General features: G+C 41.9%; 1 protein-coding gene across 3 annotated transcripts; it reads right to left on the bottom strand.

Annotated features, from left to right (window-relative positions):
* Positions 1-964: 964 nt before the first annotated feature.
* Positions 965-21365, bottom strand: PRKAB2 (protein kinase AMP-activated non-catalytic subunit beta 2). 3 transcript variants are annotated; one of them, XM_049879922.1, is made up of 9 exons: positions 21309-21365; positions 20649-20911; positions 19737-19917; positions 13851-14017; positions 12928-13021; positions 12558-12678; positions 8290-8423; positions 7516-7584; positions 965-5502 (listed from the first exon to the last, which is right to left on the bottom strand). In XM_049879922.1, the coding sequence occupies exons 3-9, from the start codon at positions 19890-19892 to the stop codon at positions 5425-5427; spliced, it is 819 nt and encodes a 272-aa protein (XP_049735879.1). In that variant the 5' UTR covers positions 19893-19917; positions 20649-20911; positions 21309-21365; the 3' UTR covers positions 965-5424. The 3 variants fall into 3 exon arrangements, with proteins under 3 accessions (XP_049735879.1, XP_049735880.1, XP_049735878.1); XM_049879923.1 differs by lacking the exons at positions 20649-20911; positions 21309-21365 and adding exons at positions 6617-6653; positions 20203-20344; XM_049879921.1 differs by lacking the exons at positions 20649-20911; positions 21309-21365 and adding an exon at positions 20203-20344.
* Positions 21366-22940: the final 1575 nt, after the last annotated feature.

Genomic DNA, 22940 nt, shown 5'->3' with positions numbered 1-22940 from the left:
CTTTCCTTGCTCCCAATCTTAGGGAGGAAGCATTAGGTCTTTCAACACTAAGCATAATGTTAGCTGTAGGTTTTTTGTAGATGTGCCTTATAACGTTGATGAAGTTCCCCTCTAATTTTTGTAGAGTTTATCATGAATATATGTTGTATTTTGTCAAATGCTTTTTCTGCATTGACCAATACACTGAGATTTTTCTTTTTAGCCTGTTAATATGAATTACATTGATTTCTTAAATACATTTTATTTTTTAGATCAGTTCTAGATTTACAGAAAAAGTGTGCAGTGAGTATTCACTGTTCCCATATACTCCCTCTCTTCTTCACAGTCTCTCTCATTATTAACATCTTGCATTCCTGTGGTACATTTGTTACAACTAATGAACCAATATTGATGCATTATTAGTAACTAAAGCCTATAGTTTAGAGTTCATTCTTTGCGTTGGAAGTTCTAAGGGTTTTGATAAATGCATGTCATGTGTCCACCATTAGAGTATCATGCGGAATAGTTTCACCTGGGGAGCTTAAAAAAAAAAAACCAAGATGTCTGGACCCCATACTGGAGATTTTTATTTAATTGAGGTGGAGGTAGTAGATCTAGCATCAATGTTTTTAAAGAAATCTCCACAGATGGTATTAGTGACCAGCCAGGGATATGAACCACTGATCTAGTATCTCGGCTAATCCAGCAAAGAATGACAGCGAGTGTGCAGGCAATTCACGGAAAATGCTTAAAATCAGAACACTGGCTGAGTTTACATCCCTCTACCTACTGTTGGAGTAGCCTGGAACAAAAAGATGGCAGGTGGAAGGACGACGTCACTTGTGTCCCCTACACCTGTAACTTCCTCCTTTATTCAAATATGCCTGGCTGGCAATTTATATTCTTTAGGTCCTGGGCCTGCAAGGGCAGATAGATCTTAATCATATAATCAGTAATCAAAGAAGAACTCAAATATTATTGCTGTATAATACTTTTATTAAATAGTTTTATGGAAAAAAACCCACAACATTTCTGTGTTACATCATATAATCTTCAGATGTGTTAGAGTTCAGTGACAAATTATATTTGGAAAGGAGCTTTAAAATCCTTGCCTGTATGCCACCCCTTTGTGAAATGCTGAAATGCAGCTCTGTACCTCACCATTAAAGGTTACAAAAAGTACCAGTTAAAAGACTCTCATATATTTAATTACTTTCAAATTACAATCTTATACCCGATTTATGATAGACACAGAGCTGACCTCATTCAAAATACTTCAGTGTAAAAATAACCAACATCCTCCAACTTACCACAATTCACAGAAGTCTCACAAATGGGGCCCAGAGCAGAGATTAGGACTAATCATCATCAGTTTTGGCTGTCCTAAAACTGCAAGGTGGGTAGGGTAAGTGTCCTGGGAAATAGGGAATGGAAAAGAAGGAAGATGATCGATACCTAATATAATATTCAAAGGAGGTATCTCTTGACCATTTAGCCTTCCTGACACATAACCCAAAAATGTTGAGTACTGCACACCAATCTTGCTGCAAAAGCAGTGTGAACTCAAGTATCAACTAATGCTGAAACTAGTATCTTATTTAATTTTTAACAAAGCATACTCATTTCAAAGCACAATTGAGAAAAGCAAATCAAGACAAAGCCCAAATTAGAATGCTCGAAGGATTCCAATGCAAAGAAATGGATTGCATAAGTAACACTCTTAAGAGTTGTTCCTTCTTTTCTTTCTTCTAATTTTAAAATACAGTTGGCCTTTTTACCTCAGAAGTTTGGATTCATTGCAGAAATCATAGCCCTTCAATTGTGATAGGCGTCTAAGGAGAGACAAATGCCTAGATCCACAGTTTTAAAAGACCCTAACCCTTACCCATCCTGTGGGTAACTGGATCAGCAGCAGCTTGTAGAAGACAGCAAGAACCCTGGCTTCAAAGATGAATCAGAATAATGTACGAACAAACTATGTATCTAGTCTTAAGCCCATGCCCCAAACGACTAAAAAGTAAGGATTTTAGAAAACTCTGAGAATAGAATGTATTTCAAACACACACATAGACTATTGCATATCATTTTTAGTTGAGGTCAAAATTTAAAAAGCCCTATTTCCCCAAGTAGGCAGGGAATTCTATCATTATGTCTCCTTCACTCACACCTCAGATTCATATAAACTCACTGTGAAGGTATCACTTCTTTCTGAACTTCATCTCAGCAGCATACATGGAGAACTGACACTTTTCAAAGATTTCATCTCAGATCCATTAAGTCTACAAGAGATTAGAAATAACTGGAGGGAAGTGAGTGGGCCTGGGTTTGTAGGATCCTTCCAGAAACTTCTCTCGGATTCTTCTTTTACAGGGTTTCTCCACCATACAAGCATATATTTAAAAAGCCAACACTATTGACACTAGGTGTACCCTTCAGGAGTGTTGCCTACAGAGGTTAAAACTCTAAGCTTTTAGCTAATAACCAAGATCTGGAAGTTCTCTGTACCAGCAAGATGACTAGTCTATTTATCTTAGGTAGTTTGACTTGATACCACGATACAAAGTCCACCTGACAATGAGGTTAAAGTGGGAAAGGGTAGAGAATAGGAACAAAGAGGCAGAGGGAAGATGTTTTACGTAGTGCCAAGTTGTGTACAATGAGATCCAGGGACGCCACCATATTATTTCTGATTAAAAAAAAAAGGGGGGGGGGTTATTTTCAGCTCTAAATTACTTAAGTGTTTTTCTAATATCACTCCCTAGCTCAGTCACTTTTCTTTCTTTTTCCCACAACTCCCAAACCAAGCTGCAATTCTTTCAGGGCCAGCTCCCCAAAGAGCTATTTTCTTCCTCTGTCAACTTTGACTCTATGAATCTCCTATAGCCCACCCCACCCCCACAAAAAAAAGGAACCAAAAAAAAAATCTTTATTCCCTTTACTCATTTTCAAAATCTACCAAACTCTCTTCTGCATAAAATAAAACTTTCTCTTTAACAAACCCACAGAAAAGAATGAGTGAGTTGTACTCTGGGCCACCTTCTTCCCTCCCTCTCTACCCTCCAGAACAGTTTCTGTGGGGACAGACCAGGATTGTGGTAGGGTTTCTGGGGGCCATGGGATGTGTTTTCAGTATAAAGAAGCGACAGTGCTAAGTGAAACATTACCCAGTTCCTCTTACCCATCCCCTTCCATACCAGCTGGTGGGCTCCCATTTCACATCTGGCTGAGGGACTACCTCAGAACTTAGGAAACTGACACTCTCTGCCCATTTCCAGATTAGAAGGATCTGGAGGACACCAGCACCAAAACCTACAGTCACTGGAGCCAGACCCAGTTCACAGAAGCCTCTGGCCTGAGAAACTGAAGGGATCTCTTTTCCCGCTCCACTCTACTGATACACCTATGTAGAGTAAAAATTTTAATACATGAACACATAGACAATTATATTTCAGCCCTGTTTACATGAAATATGAATGCAACAAAATCCTCCACATAATGAAGATTTTGAATCCTCATAAATGGCCACTTATTTAATGGGTACTGGATGAAAACAAAATTCTAGTGTAACTGAAGACTATATAGAACCTGAGAGTTGGTTATAATAGAACTTGACCTGGATTTAAAAAATGGCACACTGTTCAAAAAGTGGTTGGGACCATAAATGGCTCTCCACAAAAGCTTTCTACTGCAGAAGGCGCCTTGGGTGGTAAAGCAGTTATTTACTCTCAGCAATTAACCACCTAAGCACTTAGTATTTTGCCTTCCCAGCAAAACAACAACCTTACACCCTGCTGCCTCACACCTGGGATCCAAGAGATTTCCATACCCCTAAGACAACTGTGTTGCCAGTGTTGCATGGGAAAGACAGGAGGTAGCTAAACTGACATGTGAGTGCCCTCTCAGTGTGGCTGGGCTCATCTTAGCAGTCAGGGAGTCTCTCAATCATCAACAGCTGGCCTCCTTCAGGGTTGGGTGTCTGCCTTGCATTTATTCGTAAAATTGAAGAGCCACAGATACTTGGAACCCCAGGAGTGGACTGAACAGCTACTTTTCAGTCTACAAATGGAAAGCATTGATCCCACTTCATCCTCAAACACTTAAAAAGAGGGAGCAGAAGAACAAAATGATCCTGTTAGAGCTAAGTGCAAAGAGTCATACTTTTCATGATTGGAACACCAGGGTTACTTTTTTGCATCTTGGCCTAATCAATCTTTTGATTCCCTGTTGAAGGAATCCTTCAGGTGCATCAAATGGAACTGAATAAATTTGCGTACTTAGAGCAGTGCTTAACATTACGCACAGGGTTGGCCATACTTACGTAAGATTGTAGCAGGCTAGACCAAAAAATCTTAGGAACCATGTCACAAGAGACTGAAGTTTTCCTATATAATCTCTTAAGACCAGTGAAAAGGCTTTTTTTTTTTTTCTTTTTCAATTAAAGAAAAATGTAGGCACATAAAAATCTTCCAAGGATGAAAAGCATGGAGGTTTTGCCTGGTACTGTTTTTACCTTACTTCAGAACTGTCTGCTCTGAGGGCAAAAAAAAAAGACATTACACAGGCCTGGGCGAGGAGGGAATACCTACAAAAATGTGCCAACACAGTAAGGTGTGTTGCACCAAATTAAAACAAGGAAGGAGGTCTTCTGCATTCTGTCTGTCCTGATGCGGAGTCATCTTTCCTTTAGTGGAGTTAAAACAAGCAGTAATAAAGAGGCCTAGGCCTCTGCTAGGCTAAAAAGGAGACCTTCCTGCAACCCTAGTCTCTGAGGTGGGTCAGGTCCAACAGAGTCTTTCAAAGGGGACACTTACCCAGTGAGGTTTACGTTAGATATGGATTAGGCGTGGGATCTGAAGGTGGGTATCAAAGCTATAATGTGAAATGAGAGGAGAGGTTGTTAAGGGGCATCTGGTGTCATTAAAAAAAAAACACAAAGTGTGCCACGTACTCTGGGAATACAGAGAACCCATGCAAGAAAAGCTGCCTCTGCAATGAGGCAGCTGTGAGGAGGGCAGCAGTCTGCCATGATCCATCCCTTGGAGAATCAAGGTGGCAGGGATAGAATCTTCACCTAGCAAGGATCCTGAGAGTTTGCAGTTCATTCATTTTAGGAAAAAAGCTTCCTGTATGGTCCTTCCTGCAGTTCCCCCAAACAGATCTTGGTGAGTGCCCACAGGCAGAAAGAATACATCTAGCTGGGGTTAGGAGGCTTCCAATAACCTTATTCTCACAGATTTTTTTTTTTTTCTTAAAATAAATTCCATGAACTCATAAAGCTCTCATCTGCAATCAAATGCAAAAGCCGAGCATCCTACTCAGAGGCTCTGAAACACACGCATCAGCCTCAAAGCAAGTCGGCCTTCCAGTCTCAGGCTAAGACTGGCTCAGTCCAGAAACGTAAGGGTGAGGCTCCTCTGGAATCCCAGGAGGCAGGAAGGGATCCCTTCAGATGGGCTTGTACAGCAGCGTAGTGACATACTTCTTCTTATAGCGATGAGTAGCACTAAGGACCATCACACTGTCCTGCAGGGTAAAGAAACACAGGCAGCTAATTCACTCGTTCAGGCTCTTCCCAGCCATCAGTCCTTCACAGCCACTCACTCTTAACACAGATGGTTTGATATAATAGAAAAATGCTGGTTTTTGGAGTCAAATTGGTTTGAGTTATAATCCTGACTCATCTCGTTACTATATTTGTAGTCTTACATAACCTACTTAACTTCTCTAAGTCTTTTTTCTCATCAATATAAAGAATAGCACTGAACATTAAAGTTGGCTCTAATGATTACATGAGGCTATCTGGCATAGTATCTGACATATAATTCTAACACTGGGCTTAAAACTAGCAATCAATCAATGACAGAAAGAATAATAAACAGAAGAAATATCTCAGCATCCATTTGTAAAAGGAAGTCTTAAATACCATGAGAAGAACAACACAGGGAAGTGATCCCTTTGTAAAACCATTTTCAAGTCCCAAAGCAGATCAATGTCCACTTAATACCAGGGAGAATCTCAAAAAGTCCTCTCTGATCTAGAGAACACTCAGGAAGTCCACTCTTAGATCCCAAAATCTCCCTAGAAAGATACTCAATCCAATGGGTCAATTCCAAAGAGCCTAAACAATAGGAGAGAGCCAGGAATGGGTCAAAGTCAAGCTGAAGCACAATGATCAAGACTCCTACCAAGGCGAGAACCAGTATGAAGAGAGGAAGAGGTACCATTTCCCAGGCTTATGTTACACACCAAGTGTGTGCCATAGGAATAGACAGCAGGCCTGTGGATGTCAGTGGACAGCCAAAGAGCAGTCACAGCTGGCAAAATTCAATCAGATCACAAAGAACCCTTGTTAATCCAATTTAGAAAACAACACATCCTTCTATCTTCCCCATACTGTATTATCCACAATGAACGCTTCTCAGGTTAATATCCTGTGAGGTGAATATGCTGATCACAGCCAAAATATAACAGGAGCAAAGCAGGTAAAAAAAAAAATCCAACTTCAGGAAGATTTTAGTAGAAATGAGGAGCAGGTGAGAGAAAGAACTACTTGGAAAGACCTGGCACAATGATACATAGGAAAGAACATGGGATTAGGATAGGAGGACTGGACCTCAGTCCTGTCTCTGGTACTTACTGGCAATTTGACCTTCTCTGAGCCTTAGTTTCTTTATCTATAAAACAGGGGTTAAAAAGAATACTTACCTCTCAAGGTTATTATAAAAATTAAATTCAATAATAAATACTTCAAATGTACCACATAATTTGTAAATCAAATGTATTAGTGAATTCCCTAATCTGGCTGCACATCTAAGAAATATAAACAATTAAAAAAAATAGATTACTATGGATTAGCAGTCAAGCGCTTAAGCACTGAGCCACCAGGTTGAGTCTCATCCTAAACGTACTCGTTCAGAATCTCTGGGTAGGGAGCCTCTGAATCTGTATTTTTCCAAACCTTCCTAGGTGACTCCCACAATCAGCATAGTTTGGTAACCACTGACCTACGTAACTTCATTCCAATGGCCAAACCACAGAGACTTGACAAGAGAGAACAGCTCAGGTATTTTCAACCCAGACTCTAATGCAGCAGAGAAACCAGTGGAGGACTCTAGGGTTGGAGGAGACAGAGTAAACCTGGTCACACTTCAATTCTGCCTATCGTACAGGAGAGACGGAAGCACTTCGGAACTCACACCCCAAGCATCTGGAAGTAACTCACGTCTACCTTTAAGAAAGCAGGAGCCTTAATATCACATTTAAGCATTCTTTGAACGAGAAGCTAAACTTGCTTTTTCTGCAGATGTGATGTGACCAATTTATTCCTAGGCCTGTCATCTTCAAGAATGAAATTTTACGCTATAACCTCAAACTTAAGTATTCGATACAAAGCTTCTAGTCCCCCCCAAAAAGAGCTGCCAAGCAAAAAAAGTCAAGTCAGTCTCAGGGCAACTGACAGAAGCAGAAAAGCAAGTAACCAGCCACTGGAGAACATCTGTTACCCTCATCCTGTGAAGGGCCAGGCCCAGCACTTACCTTAATGGACAACGCATAGAGATGGTTCAGCATAACATGGTTGGGCTCCGGGAGCAAGGCGGGGTCACACTGAAAGAAAAAAAACACACTAAATGGAGTAAATGGAGTGAAATAACATAAAGAGCTTACTCTTCTTCGGAACTTTTTGGAACTAATCAGAAATGCTAAACTAGGAACGTATATCCTCTTTTTAAACAATGCACCCATCTCCGCCTCAATTTATAGCAATAATACATTCTCATTACAGAAAATTAGGAAAATTCTGAGTACAAGGCAGAAACCCTAAGCCTCAACATGTATTAATCTTCCTTGATAGGGCTAAAACAAAAATCTTGCCCACAACACATATATGGAAGATTTATGTTAAGAGGAGAAAAATAATCTTAGTGGAACCAACTGGACCGAATAGACATGTAAATTATTTGCAATTGAAGGAAAAAATTATACTTTTTTTGCATATCTTCAAATGATAAGCATTCCTTCTACTGTGCTGGAATAGAGTACCCAGAAACTGATTCTAACAATCCATAGCGCTGGGTCTGATTTTATACCAATAATATATTCTCATTATGAACAGGAGAAAACTGAATTTTAATATCAGTATCTGAGGAACCCATAACACAGCTCTAGAAAAAGAAACCTATAATACAATTTATATGTATACGATTTGTACTGTGACCACACCTTTGCTCCCAACCTCTAAGATTACTAAACTTTGGCCCAAATGGTTCCAGTGACCCCCAGAGTCCCCAGAAACACTAGCAAGGTACTCACAGAAATGTTAGTGTCCTTGTTAAGAATAACTTGGAGAAGGTGAGGAGGAAGGATGGGCGGGGACTTGAATCGCTCCTCAGATCGAAACACATACATTTCTTGACCATAAGGCCCTGGAGGTGAGCTGGAAAGGTCTGAAAGATATTTATCCAAATATGAGGAAAAGTTGAAGAATTAGCAAAAATGCATGGCAAAGCTGTAAATACATGGCAACTAATATTAAATATAAGGAGCCCTGGTGGCACAATGGTTAAGCGCTTGGTTGCTAACTGAAAAGTCAGCAGTTCAAACCCACCAAGCCACTCTGTGGGAGAAAAGACCTGGTGATCTGCTCGCATAAAGATTGCAGCCTATGAGGCAGTTCTACTCCGTCACATAGGGTCACTATGAGTAGGAATCGACTCAACGGCACACAACATTAAATATGGGTAGAAGTCATGGACCATAAACTTATTACCTGTAGGGTCTACAATGGTAATGTAGCCAAAGGAGTCTGGGTCATCCTGGACATACACCATGAGCTTCCTAAACATGGCAACATGATGAAGAGGAAAGAGGGAGAAACAATGGATATAAGAGCTAGGCTCAGGAAGAGCTGTATGGGCTCTTGTATGGTCTTGGACAAATCCCTTCACTACATTTAGTTTCCTCTTTCATAAAATGAAAATAATAGCCCCTGACCTCCATATAACAGGGTTTTTATAGGAATCAAAGGATACAACAACTGTGAAGATGTCTTGTAAACTGCCAAACAATATGAAAAGATTAGATATCTTTTTTCTAAGCCAGTAACTGATGAGGTTATAAACTCTAAGACTACTGATACTACAATGATTGCAACAATGAAGACAAAACGTATATAGCAGTCATTAACCAGCGGCCATTGAGTCCACCCCGACTGTGGCGACCCTGACTCAGGAAAACCTCATGTATGTCAGAGTAGAACTATGCTCCATAGGTTTTTCCACAGCTGTGATCTTTTAGAAGTAGATCATGCCAAGCCTTTTTTCCAAGGCACCTCTGAGTGGATTCAAACCTCCAACCTTTTAGTTAGTAGCTGAGCACTGCTTAACTGTTTGTGCCACCCAAGGCCTCCTGAAGCAGTCATTAGGGAAATGCAAATCAAAATCACAGTAAAAAACCACTTTACATCCATTACAAGGACTATAATCAAAAAGACAGACAATAACAAGAGAAACTGGAACCCTCATACATTGCTAGTGGGAATGTAAAATTATGCATCTGCTTTGGAAAACAGCTTGGCAGTTCCTCAGAAAGTTAAACATCGGGGAAAAAAATCATTAAACATACAGAGATTTAAAGAAAACACATTAAACATGGGGTTACCGTATTACACAACAATTCCATTCCTAGGTATATACTCAAGAGAAATGAAAACATATTCACACAAAAGTTCATAGCAGCATTATTCATAACAGCCAAAAAGTGGAAACAGTGAATGGAGTGGTATACCCATACAACGGAACATCATTCAACCATAAAAAGGAACAAAGTACTAACACATGCTACGACACGGATGAACCCCGAAAACTTTACGCTAAGTGAAAGAAGCCTGTCATGGAAGACCGCATATTCTATAATTCCATTTATAGGAACACCCCAGCTAGGCAAATCCAGAGACAGATAGGTTAGTGGGTGGTTGGAAAAGGAAAGAATTTTTCTGCTAATAAAGTTTCTTTTGGGGGTGATGAAAATGTTCTGGAATTAGCAGAGATTGCTGCATAACCTTGTAAATATACTAAAAAGAACCACTGAATTGTATACTTTTTGAAAGGGTGAATTGTATGGTATATGAATTACTATTTCAATAAAAAAATGGAAAAAATGTACTGAACAATAGGAGCAAATATATAAAAATGAACAGAACTACATTATGATGGTATAATTTGTTTTTGTTTGAAAAATTTTATGTTTTTATAGTCTCCAAGGAGCCCTGGTGGTACAGCAGTTAAAGCACTCAGCTGCCAACCAAAAAGTTGGCGATTTAAACCCACCAGTTGCTCCGAGGTAGAAAGATGTGGCAGCCTGCTTCCATAAAGATTTATAGCCCTGGGGCAGTTCTATGAAAGTCATTTTAACAATCAGTAAAACAAGCCAAATTTCAGCTAAAACACTGTGCTATTAAGCAGTGTCTTCAAAATATATAAAATTGAAACTTTTGGAAGTGCTTCCAAGCATTTTGTCACTTGACCTACAAAACACCCTTGGGAAATATATGGGACAGTTTTTATTTCCTTTTCACCAAACAAACAAAACAAACTGATCAAGTGAGTCACCCAAAGTCACATATATGGCTAGATGGTAACTGAGTGTAGATGAGAACCCATTACCTGCAGATTTCTAAAAGAATTTATTCTAAGCCTTAGTCCAGCAGATCAGAAAACTGGATGAAAGAGGGATGAGAGAAACAGCAAAAGATGTACGCTAGTCCTCTCTAATTATGGTTATATGTCTGTTATTCATTAGTTGCTTTGCCAGAATCATATTATATAAAAATTTCAAGTCACAAGTGACCTCATCATTTAAATCAGTAGTTTAAAAACTTATCCATCATTGTACCACCACTCAGGATTATCCAGCTTTACTTTGACTTTATATAATGAAAACAGTATTTTAAATTTTTCTCTGAACAATTATTATTCTGTTGATGATTCTTTTGGGGACTGCATAAACCACTCCCCTTTTGCTCTCAGATTCTAGAATGCCCCACCCGAAGTACTGTCTCCTCAGCTGAGAATCACGGAGAGTCTAAGCCTCTGATTTTACGAACAAGGAACTGAAAAGCAGAAACGTTGAGTGACTTGACCATAATTGTAAATCTAATTAGTAGCAGTGGCTTTGAACCCACAAGGGAAAAATGCGTTCCCTGAGAAAACAGGGCACAACTCTATAGACAGTCACAGCTTTTAGTGTAAAACAGTAAAATGGTAACTTTGAGTGCAGTTAGCAAAGCACTCTTCTGGTACTTTAGTAAATGGAAGTAGAGACGAATGCCTTGGAGAAAAATAATATTGGGGGGAAAAAAGCACATAGATCTTTTCTTCTACCAAGGACTCTTTATTTTACCAGATAGTTAATTTCAACTAATATACACACATAAGAATTGTGTTAGTTTCTGTTTTTTATCTTTTCTCCCTCAAGGACTGCCATACTTCTAAGTATGCAGCATTTGTTGTTGTAAGGTGTTGTTCATCAATATTTGACTCAGGGTGATCCCATGTGACAGAGTAGAACTGCCGCACAGGGTTTTCTAGGCTGCAATCTTTATGGGAGCAGATCACCAGGTCTTCCTCCAGAGGAACTGCGGGTGAGTTCGAACTGCCAACTTTTCAGTTAGCAGCTGAGTGCTTAACCGTTGTGCTTTATGTAGCATTTACAAAGCCCACTGCCATGAATCGATTCTGAATCATAGTGACCCCACAGGGTTTCCAAGGCTGCAAATCTCTGGAACTAGACTGTCACATCTTTCTCCTGCAGAGCTGCTGATGGTTTCAAACTGTCAACCTTTTGGTTAGCAGTTGATCACTTTAACCACGGAGCCAGGTAGCATTTAGGAAATCATTAACTACAGAACTGCCAACCAAGCTCTGAAATTGGCAGAACTAAGCCAAGGCAACTAAACATGGCAAACCAGGCACATCTAGCTACTGGAGATAACCATTCAAACGATACGCCGTGGCCAGATAAAACAGAAAGTAGAGTATATCATCTGTAATAAGAGCCAATATCATAGGGTGAGGCCTGTGTTACAGGGGTGGGTGTGGGTGTGTGTGTGGGGGGGTGTGCGTGTGCGTGTGTGTGTGTGTGTGCTGGGTAGCAAGGCAAAATAAGTATCTTACTGTAAGTCCTAGTTAAAAAGTTTGAAATAAAATATACTAGGTTGAGATGGGTTTTGCCTTGGAGAAGGGGACCTAAACGTTCACAGGAGAAACATAAACCGTATTTTAACTGCAAAGCTGGCAGTTCAAACTCACTCAGCAGTCCTGTGGGAGAAAGGCCTGGTGATCTGCTCCCATAAAGATTAAAGCAAATAACTCGCATGTTATGACGGAACTGTTTTACTTAATTTCATCATTTCCAAGCTTTATGTGTGTGGGCATGTTACTTACATGGGTGTGTTATTTCCAAAAAATATGTTATATGGGATTCAGAAAATTCTGGAAAAAAAATGGGGGAAAAGCTCTCTTGGGAAGGGACATGCATTATAATATAGACGCAGCAAGAAAGAGCAACTATGACAAAATTACCTCGGCAAGATGTCTCTGAGCTTTCCATAGAATCTAGCTTTAAAGCATCAAACACCTCAAAATCCGATTTCTTGACATGGATCAAATTATTAATTGTGCCAAGCTGACTGGTAACCACAGGCTGAAACAGTGAACACAAAAATTTAATGAATCCTCTTTTCGAATCCATCACTTTCATCCAACTCTCCTCTTGCTAAAAATTAAAAATCATCATACTCGGCACCTCCACCTTTTATCAAGGGAGAAATTCTCCAGGGCAGGGCAGCTGTCACCCACCAATCCTGACAGCAATGACGTTTGACACCAAGGGGAAGGATCACTAAAGTGAGACTGTGAAGTCAACTGTCACCCTTGGAGATCAAGGTCTTACCTCTGATGGATCATGAACCCACTGTCCATCCACGAAGAACTTATACTGGTGCTCTCCCTCAGGAAGGTCCAGGATGGCAACAAAGTCATTATGGCTACAAAAGAAAACAGAAAGAACATGTTCCTGTCAGAAGATAGAATATAAACATCATGCGGCAATCACAGTATCATTACCCATGATCTTTCATGTTCCTCAACCTTTGTAACCCTTGGAGTAGAAAACAATTTATAAAACCATTCTCCTTTTCTTCATCATCACCTTGGACATGTACGTGCCAGGCCCTCCCAACAACTTTAGTTCTTAACTCATAACTAGAGAAAAAGTCAAAGACATGAATGCCCCAGAACTGTATACGTAGTACAACTTACTTTGCTTCAATAAAACAGACCCCTCACATGTGTAAATAAGATAACAGGAAGGTTTAGGATACTGAAGTGCCTCAAGATATCCTCTTCGTATTTTGGGGAGCCTTTTTTTGGCAAACCACCTACCAAGCAAAGGCCATTCAGATAACCAGTTAAATAATTCGTTATTGCTCTACAAGTGACAAATGATATCACCACCTAGAACTTCACCATGCCTTCTGCTTTACTGCAGAAGTTAAAGCGACTGGACTCAGCCAGGTATGGAAGACTTTCTGCAATCATAGAAAGGACTTGTGTTAACATAGTCCTAAGATATGTACTTGCAAAAATTATAAGCTTCTCTGAAGCAATGGTATTCTAAGTGGTAAAATATGTGATTCACTATGAGATTAAAAAAAAAAAATGCCATGGATATAGTAAGTGGTCACAGACAAGGGCATGTTCCAGAGAGTTAACAGCAGCTGGAGAAGAACAGTCCAGCCAGGTCTCTCTTTTGAGAAGGGAAATCATATCTGTATTTCTGGACCCTGAAGACTCAACCAAGAAGCTTATCTTCACCTCTTAATCAGTGGAATCTTGGTACTCCAATTGTTGAAGGACCCAGAGATGAAGACCTCCTTGCCTCCTTCAGACCAGCGGATGACAGTGGGCCGCGCCTGCTGTGTGGGCTTTACAGCGTCCTCCAGATCTTGCTGCCATGATACAAACTCTTTGTCCCCAGGGAGCTGTAAGAAGGAGGTTACCCCCAGAATCAATTGTTGCCTAGGATTCTTAAAAGGTGACTCTCCTTTTCACACCAAATTGTGTCCTCCAAAAAAGATATGCTGAAGTCCTAACCAGTGTACCTGTCAATGTGACCTTGTTTGGGGAAATACGGTCTTTCTTTGAAGATATTATCACTTAAGTCAGACCAAAGTAAACCCATTGCTGTCAATTCCGACTCATAGTGAGCCTACAGGACAGAGCTCCTCCATAAGGTCCAAGGAGCACCTGGTGGATTCAAACTGCTGACCTTTTGGTTAGCAGCCATAGTTGTTAACGACTACGCCACCAGGGTTTCCCATACCAAAGCAGTGTCTTAGAAAAGAGGCAGACAGACATGAAAACAGTCACAAATAGGGGGAAGATACCATGTAACAGAGCAAGTCTATAAGCACAAGCAAAGGAACACCAAGGATTGCCAGCAGCCACCATGAACTAGGAGAGACGTATGGAACAGTTCCTGTCTTAAAGCCCTTAGAAGAAACCAACATAGTCGATAACCTGATTTGGCCTGCTAGTTTCCAGATCTCCGAGATCATTTAAATTTCTGTTCTTTAAAGTCAGCCACTATATGGTATTTTGTATGGCACCCCTAGAAAACTAAGACAACTCCCTAGGGCAAAGAGGGGTGGTGGCTTCTACTAGGGATCAATATGCCCTGAAACTAGCAACTAAATTAGGTTGTGAACAAACTACAGAAAAAGAACTCATCCAGGACCAAAAAGAGTCAAATGGCTTACACTCAATTATTACCCAACTCACAGTGTAACTTCCAAGTCTGTACACATCACTCATTCTTTCAGGGCACTGTTGTTGTTAGCTGCCACTGAGCTGGTTCTACGGAATAGAATTGCTCCATAGGGTTTCCCAGGCTGTGACTTTTCAGAAGCAGACCACCAGGTCTGTCTTCCAAGACTCCTCTGGGTAGATTTGAACCGCCAACCTTCAGCTAACTGTTCACGCCACCCAGGGAGCTTTCAGAGCCTTAGGATCACCCTTATTCAAAAAAGGAGGGGGGAGCTTATTCCTATTACCAATTTAACTCATAGTGAGGCAATTATGATGTGTTTCTGAATGCCTCTTAGGAGAAAGCATATGAAAACAAAGTATGGGTATATAAAAAATATGAACCATATTTTCATAGACAAATATAAACAGCTTTTGATTATCAGTTGTAATGGAAGTTGGGGATACTGAAATTCATAAGTAATTCATAAACTCTGTTTTAACTACTAGGTTACAAGAAGAATATTAAAAATTCAAAACCCAGAAGACAGATTTCTTAAAATTTGAGACGTGGTTACGAAATCTTAACCTGCTCACCTATGTCAGCTGTATACTAATTATTTCAGAAGTAGGGATGAAAATTCTGGAGCCTCAAGGAGCAAGCGACCAAAAATACAGCTTCCTTTAACTAAAGCAGTTCCAATATCAAATTTGTAAGATTCTGAGAATCTTTACTTAGTAGTTTCTTTTCACTACTATCCCGTAGACCATGAATTGGCAAATGATGGCCAGTGGGTCAGATGTTTTTGTAAATAAAGTTTTATTGGAACAAAGGCACATTCATCCATTTATACATTTTCTACCGTCGCTTTTGCACCGTAGTGGCAGAAATGAGGAGTTATCCGGCCCTTTACAGGAAAAGTCTGATGGTCCCCCATTTTGTTTGCAGCTGTCATGGAGTCAGCTCTCGACTCACAGCAGCCCCACGCACAGTGGGACGCTGCCCAGACCTGTGCCATTCCCATGACCGGCTGGGGCTGGAAGCATCGTGATCCACAGAGTTTTCATCAGCTGATTTTTGGGAGAAGAACAGGACTTTCTTCCTAGTCTGTCTTAGTCTGGAAGCTCCGCTGAAACCTGTTCAGTAACCCAGCAGCATGCAAGCCTCAACCGACAGATGGGTGGGTGGCGGCTGTGCTTGGGAAGTACTGGCCAGGAACAGAACCCAGGTCTCCAGCGGCGAGGGTGAGGATTCTATCACTGAACCACCAACGTCTCACTTGAGACTGGCAAAATAACTTAGGTAAATAAGACAAAATATATTAAGTCAAAATGTTACCAAATAATATCGGTTAAAAAAAAAAAAGGACCAGCTCATGGAATTCATTGGGATTTTCTATTCAGAATAGCTGAGGTAGTTTACCTTCTATACTCTCTCTTGACAGTGCTCAAAACTATAAGACACTGGTAGCAGCATAATCCAAAGTAAATGGAAAAAGAACTGAAAGAGCTTTCACAAAGAATTGGCTTAAAAGAAAATCTTGATCTCCATATTTTCAAAACAAAGCACTCTTGCTTGACGAGCTGCAACAGAATTATGGGAATTTTTATATATGCCTCAGAATAATCCTCAGATCTGATTTAGGTATAGAGGCTGGAAATCTGTTTTTAAAAAGCTTCCTAGGGAAAGACAATACACAATACAGGAGAGATCAGCTCAACTGGACTAAACCAAAAGCAAATAAGTTTCCTGAATAAACTGAATGCTTCAAAGGCCAGCGTAGCAGGGGCAGGGGTTTGGGGACCATGGTTTCAGGGGACATCTAAGTCAACTGGCATAATAAAATCTATTAAGGAAACATCCTGCATCCCACCTTGGAGAGTGGCATCTGGGGCCTTAAACACTAGCAAGCGGCCATCTGAGATGCATCAATTGGTCTCAACCCACCTGGCTCAAAGAAGAATGAGGAATACCAAAGACACAAGGTAATTATGAGCCCAAGAGACAGAAAAGGCCACATAAACCAGAGACTACACTAGCCTGAGACCAGAAGAACTAGATGGTGCCAGCTACAACCAATAACTGCCTTGACAGGGAACACAGCAGAGAACCCCTGAGGGAGCAGGAGAGTAGTGGGATGTAGACCCCAAATTCTAGTAAAAAGACCAGACTTAATGGTCTGAGTGAGACCAGAGGGAGCCTGGAGATCATGGTCCCCAGAATTTCTGTTAGCCCAAGACAGGAACCATTCCCAAAGCCAACTCTTCAGAGAGGGATTGGACTGGAGTCCCGTAGGGTCGCTATGAGTCGGAATCGACTCGATGGCAGTGGGTTATGGGATAGAAATTGATACTGGTGAAGAGTGAGCTTCTTGGATCAAGTAGACACATGAGACTGTGTGGGCATCTCTTGTCTGGAGGGGAGATGAAAGGGTAGAGGGGGTCAGAAGCTTGCCAAATAGACACAAAAAGAGAGTGGAGGGTAGCAGGGTGCTGTCTCATTAGGGGGAGAGCAACTAGGAGTATATAGTAAGATGTACATACATTTTTGTATGAGAGACTGACTTGATTTGTAAAGTTTCACTTAAAGCACAATTAAAAAAGAAAAAAAAAAGCTTCCCAGGTAATAATAATGTGATTACATTAAAATAAACAAAGGAAAAAAACCCCTTACATTTAGAGAAAGATTCTGAAACATTTATAGGTAAAACAGTATCTGAAATCATGTCTGGAATTTGCTTCAAAATAACTGGTGGGGGAGTGTGGATTAAAATAAAGATGATATAAATTTATGCATGACTTAATGATTATTTAAACTGGGTGAAAGGTATACAAGGACTCATTATACTGTTCTCCCTACTCTGTAAATTTTCCATAAGATGTTTTTAAAAACATTATGTGATTCTAACGAGCTACGATTGAGAACCACTGAACTAGTCCACTAAAGAAGGCCGGCACCACTGCCACCTTCGCTATCAGTACTTTTATGTCTTAGGATTTCTAATTTAGAATTTGAAAGCTACAAACTATTAATATGCCTCACTTTGGAGTGAAGCTCTTCCACATATGACATTATGTGGTAGCTATGAGTGCAGCTGACAGAAAGATTGTCTCCTCCAAGTGAAATAGCAAAACCACCAGGAAAAGAGGCAAAACAACAATTAGAACTATAATTCAAAGGTGTTTAAGTAAAATGTTGACGGAAGAAGCGAAGAGGGTAGATTTAGAAGTATAAAATTTTACATTTGGAAGAGACCTTAAAATTATCAAAACCAATTCTCTCATTTCGTAGATAACAAGATCGAAGTGAGGGACTGAAGATCCAAAATAGGCCCCAATGCAGACTGAGCACTGGCTTTTATTCAGGACACTGATTGCTACAGGCACTGTTTGACAAATACTTAAATACTGAGTCATCCAAGTAGGAAAAGGGTAAAAATACAATAAGGAAAACCATCTTTGAGAAAGCTTTGATGAAGTAAATTCAGATGGCTGCTTAGACAGCCCAAGTGATGAAAGAGAAGTCCTGAAGTGGGAGAGGGAAGAAAAGAACAGAGACAAAACTCCTAGAAATGCTCAATTACCCTCACTTCTCCCTGGGGCAGTTCTACTCCATCCTATAGGGTCACTATAAGTCAGAACAGACACTACAGCAGTGGGTTTGGTTTTTTTTTTTTTGGACTTCTCCCTCTGTGATTATTTTCTCAATTGGGCTCCAGGGAAATACACAAACTATAGACTCCAAATTTCATGCTACCTATGTGGCAGATAATACTCTATTTACTGTCTAAAACTCCAGTTTTGTGGGAAATGATGAGGTAATAAGAAACACATCCCATTCTCTTCAATCCCTCCATTTTTCTATTTCAGCCCAGTCAGCCTATCTGGATGAACGTATTTAATGCGGAAAGCTCTAAAGTGATTGGAAACATTAGCATAGTAATCACAATGCTGTCATGCCCATCTGTCCTTTCTGTAGGATGAACACAAGTTGCTGCCTTGGAATTGAGAAGGAGGTCTCAGGGCAACTGTGGGTTGTCGTTTTTTTTAGCCATGGCAACATTCTGAGGTACTACTGGGAAGTGGAGAAATCCTGCAGTCCAGGAATCATTTGCTTTCCCATGAGAAGCAGCTGGGTATTAAGCAAGCGCAGCCTCAGCCAATAGCAACTGTGAAGTACAGGATGAAATTTATTAGTCGACCAAATGATGACTTTTATTGGTCCCCCAAATTAGGATTGTTCTTGTTGTTAGATTCAGTGGAGTCGACTTTGAGTGACCCCACGTGACAGAGCAGAACTGCCCCATACGGTTTTCCGGACCCTAATTTTTACGGGAGGAGATCGCCCCAGAGCGGCTGGGTAGATTCAAAGCGCCAGTCTTTTGGTGAGCAGTAGAGCTCTTAACCATTGTGCCACCTGGGCTCCTCGATTATTCAAATAAGCAATGGGTTCCTGCTAACAGCCACACCAGTGGGGGAAGAGGAACAGGTGTGCTAAGCTCCTATGGCAAAAATGATACAAACACATAGAAGTTTTCAAGAAAAAGAAAATATATTTACCTATTTCAGGACAAACTGATAAACTGTCACCTATGGTCAGCAATTCTGGCAACCTACCCTCTGAAGTTCTCCGTTAGGGCTTACATACAGTTCATAATTTAGCAATGGTCTAGAAGTGAGCAACCGTGCCTTTTAGAACCAAGGATTCTGTGGGGGCTTATTATCCCTCATCCTAAAAATGTGACTAAAAGATTAATCAGAAAGCCGTAAAAATAAGAGCTCTGTTTCTTCATCCTATTTTGAGGCAGCACCGCAAGAGAAATTACCATCAACACCCTGTGACCCTGAAAAACCCGTTTGATTCAAAACACCGTAACCCAAGTCAGTGTGATGAGAACGAACCAGGAAAGGGAGGAGGAGCCCGCGAACCAAGCCCACTGAAGCATTGCCACCAACCTTGGAGTCCTGCAGGCTGAAGACGCTGGGGTCATCGGTGCTCCCGACCATGATCTTGTGCTCCTTGCCCGAGGCATGGCTGCCGGCACCCTCGGCACGCGCAGCCTTGGTGCCGTGGCGCTCCCCGGACACCCGGTCGCTGGTGGTGTTTCCCATGTTTGCGGCTCGAGTCGGGAGCCACCTGCCGCGGGGAACGACATGGGGCGAGGGGACACCCCAGCTGCTGCGTCAGGAGCGACGCCGGTCCCGCCCCTGCGCCCTGGGACCCGAGCAGGGAATCCCCGCCCCAGGGAAGCCGTGCCCAGGGATCCCGTCCCTCTCTAGCTTCTAGGAAAAAAAAAAAAAAGAGCGCCCCTAAATCCCTAGGTCCCCTCACCGCCCCCCTCCTCAGGAAATCCGCTTTCGGGAACTGCCCCGCATCCCCGCGCTCACTGCCCTCATTGCAAACATCCCCCACCCCAATCACCTCCCGCGATGCGCTCCCTCCTCCCGGGACCGCTGGTGCAATGGCTGTTCTGCGGGATAAGGCCCCCAATAAAGTTATTGAAATTGAAGCCGCGCCTCGGGGTAGCGATCCGGATTTCCTCCTAAAATGGCTACAAGGCCAGTAGCACTGGGCACGCCCCACACACGTTCCCTGAGGCCGCGCCCCCGCGGCGCCCCGGGGCCGGCCGCCTCTCTAGCCGTCGCCGCCGCCTCAATGGTGGGCGGACGCGCGCGGCCTCCAGCGCCAGGCGGGGGCGCCCGACTCCCAGCCCTGCGATCACCGGCGCTTCGGGCTGGGGCCGCCGCACAGGACGAGGTGCTGCAACCGGGATTGCTGGTGAGACCGGTCGCTGGGCCTACCCTACGGAGAGGACGGCCCATGAACGATAGTCGGCGGCCACTTCCCTGACTTCCAGTGTTTGGTACCTGGAGGAGCAGTGCTGCTTTCCTCCCGTCCCGCTCACCCAGCCCAGGTTCGTCAGAACGTTTTCTGAGCTGCGTCCTGGTGAGAGGCGATCCCGAAGAGGTGGGCTCCTATAGGGAATTAGAAAACGGCTTCCTTTCCAATTCCAGCAGAAGGAGGTAGTGGTAATTGCGCGAGGTTTGAGCTGGGTGCTGTAGGATCGACGAGGAAGGAGCAGTGAGCCGATTGGGGCTCTAGGGAATATTTGAAGAAGTATGAGATAAACCTTGAGAAATAAAGAAAATATTAGTCTTAGGACAAGAAGAAGTGTTTGTATTGTAATTATATGCATTTCTCATTCCCTTCTAGAAACTTGCTACTCAACCTGTGTTCTACACACCAGCAGCATTGGCGTCGTCTAAGGCCCCCTCCTAGACCTGAGAATCAGAATCTGCATTTTAACAAGATTCCCAGGGGATATGTGTGCACATTAAAGTGTGAGAAGCACTGCTTTGACAACTCAGTAGGGCAGATCAGATTCAATTCCTCTTCACAGCCTTTCTGCGCCAGACCTTGTGCTGCTTTCTTCCCGTCCCTCTCACCCGGCCCCAGATTTTAATAATCTAAGTAAGCTTTTAATAAAGATTTGCAGAGTGAAGGGTACAGGGATACTGTTTACTTACCTTCCTAACAAGATAAGCCACTTAGGCTTAATCACAGCCAGTGATGGGCCACCCAAGTCCACCTTTTCTGAGTGAGCAGCTGTTTGTGGAAAAGTTTGTTTTTATATCAAGTTGAACATCTGCTTGACTCCAACAAATCCTCTCCTCCCCCATCTTTTCTTGCTGTGCCCCTTCTAAACTCAGCCATTCTCTGGCCCTTAACCAAAGAATTTGCAGGAAAAAAAAAAAAGGTACAATTTTACTGCAGCCTCTTGCTCACTGCTAAATTTTGACTAACTCCTATTTGTTTACCCCTACCCTTTCCCGCAAGGAGCCCTGGTAATGTAGTGGTTAATAGCTCTCCTGCTAACCCAAAGTTTGACGGTTTGAACCCACCCAGCGGCTCCAAGGGAGAAGGACCTGGTGATCTGCCCCTGTAAAGATTACAACCTAGAAAACTGTATGGGGTAGTCCTACTGTCACATGGGGCCACTGTGAGTTGAAAATCGACTGATGACACCCAACAACATCCCCTTCCTTAGTTTCTTTCATCCCTTCCAGTAGGATTCTGAAACAAGGCCCTTGACTTGTGCACTATTCTGTTCTCTAACCCCTGGGTGGTTTCTGCTTGCTAAATAATATGTTCTTGATATGTATTGCCTTATAATAGTATTAGTCTACAGAAAATTTATTTAAGAGAAAGAAACTGTTTTTGTAAATTATTCTACTATATTTCAAAGCCGAATTTGAACAGTGAGTAAGCCTTCCTCCTGAGATGTCCTAAAGTCTAAAAATTTGGACTGTAATCACTGAGCTAACATTGTAATTGTTAATTCTGATTCTGTGGTTCTGAATGAATGTTCTGAGGTCTTATTTACATGTCTTGCCATGACTAAATGAGTTTATGCATGACGCACCTGAGTGTGCCTCTATTAATTCCTAAGATAAACCCTGCATAACAACTCCCAGTAAAAGCTCTGGACATGGAAACTCCATGGGCTTCCTGGTCGATGAAAGACATCGATACACTTGGGAGGGTAGCGCATCCCTTTTTGGGACACAAAAGCTTGGTGTTGGCACCCCTCCTAGACCTAGCCTATGCATCTCTTCATTTGTGTGCTTTTTTCCTGTAATAAAACTATGATCATATGTATAGTGCTTTTTGTGAGTTCTATGAGTTTTTCCATAGAAGTGTTATACCCAAGGGAATAGTGGGAGCCAGTGGATCAGAAGTGAGGGGGCTGGGGACCCCAAAGCTTGCAGCTGGCATCTACAAGGGGTGGTGGGAAAACCCTGAATTTGTAACCAGCAGGTCAGAAGTGAAGGGGGCCCTAGGGACTTCCAAGATTGTGGCTGGAATCTGTGATCTTGGGCCAGCTTAGTCTGGAGGACTGTGCCCTTTAATCTGTGAGCTCTGACCTAGCTCTGGATGGTTAGAGCCAGAGGAAGGAGTGCTGCATGCGCAGCTGGTGTCAGAACAGAAGGGGCAGAAAAGTGAACAGTGGGGATTTTGATTTATGTTGATTATTCTCCTCCTAGTCTTAAAATGTGAGTCAGTAAACAAAATGTGGTATAGCCATACAATAAAATACTACTCAGATAAAATACCACTCAGCAATAAAGAAACAAACTCCTGATATGCACAGAAACGTG

Source organism: Elephas maximus, chromosome 3, assembly GCF_024166365.1.
Source record: "Elephas maximus indicus isolate mEleMax1 chromosome 3, mEleMax1 primary haplotype, whole genome shotgun sequence".
Taxonomy (NCBI): Eukaryota; Metazoa; Chordata; class Mammalia; order Proboscidea; family Elephantidae; genus Elephas; species Elephas maximus.
This window is presented reverse-complemented; position numbering and strand designations above follow the sequence as displayed.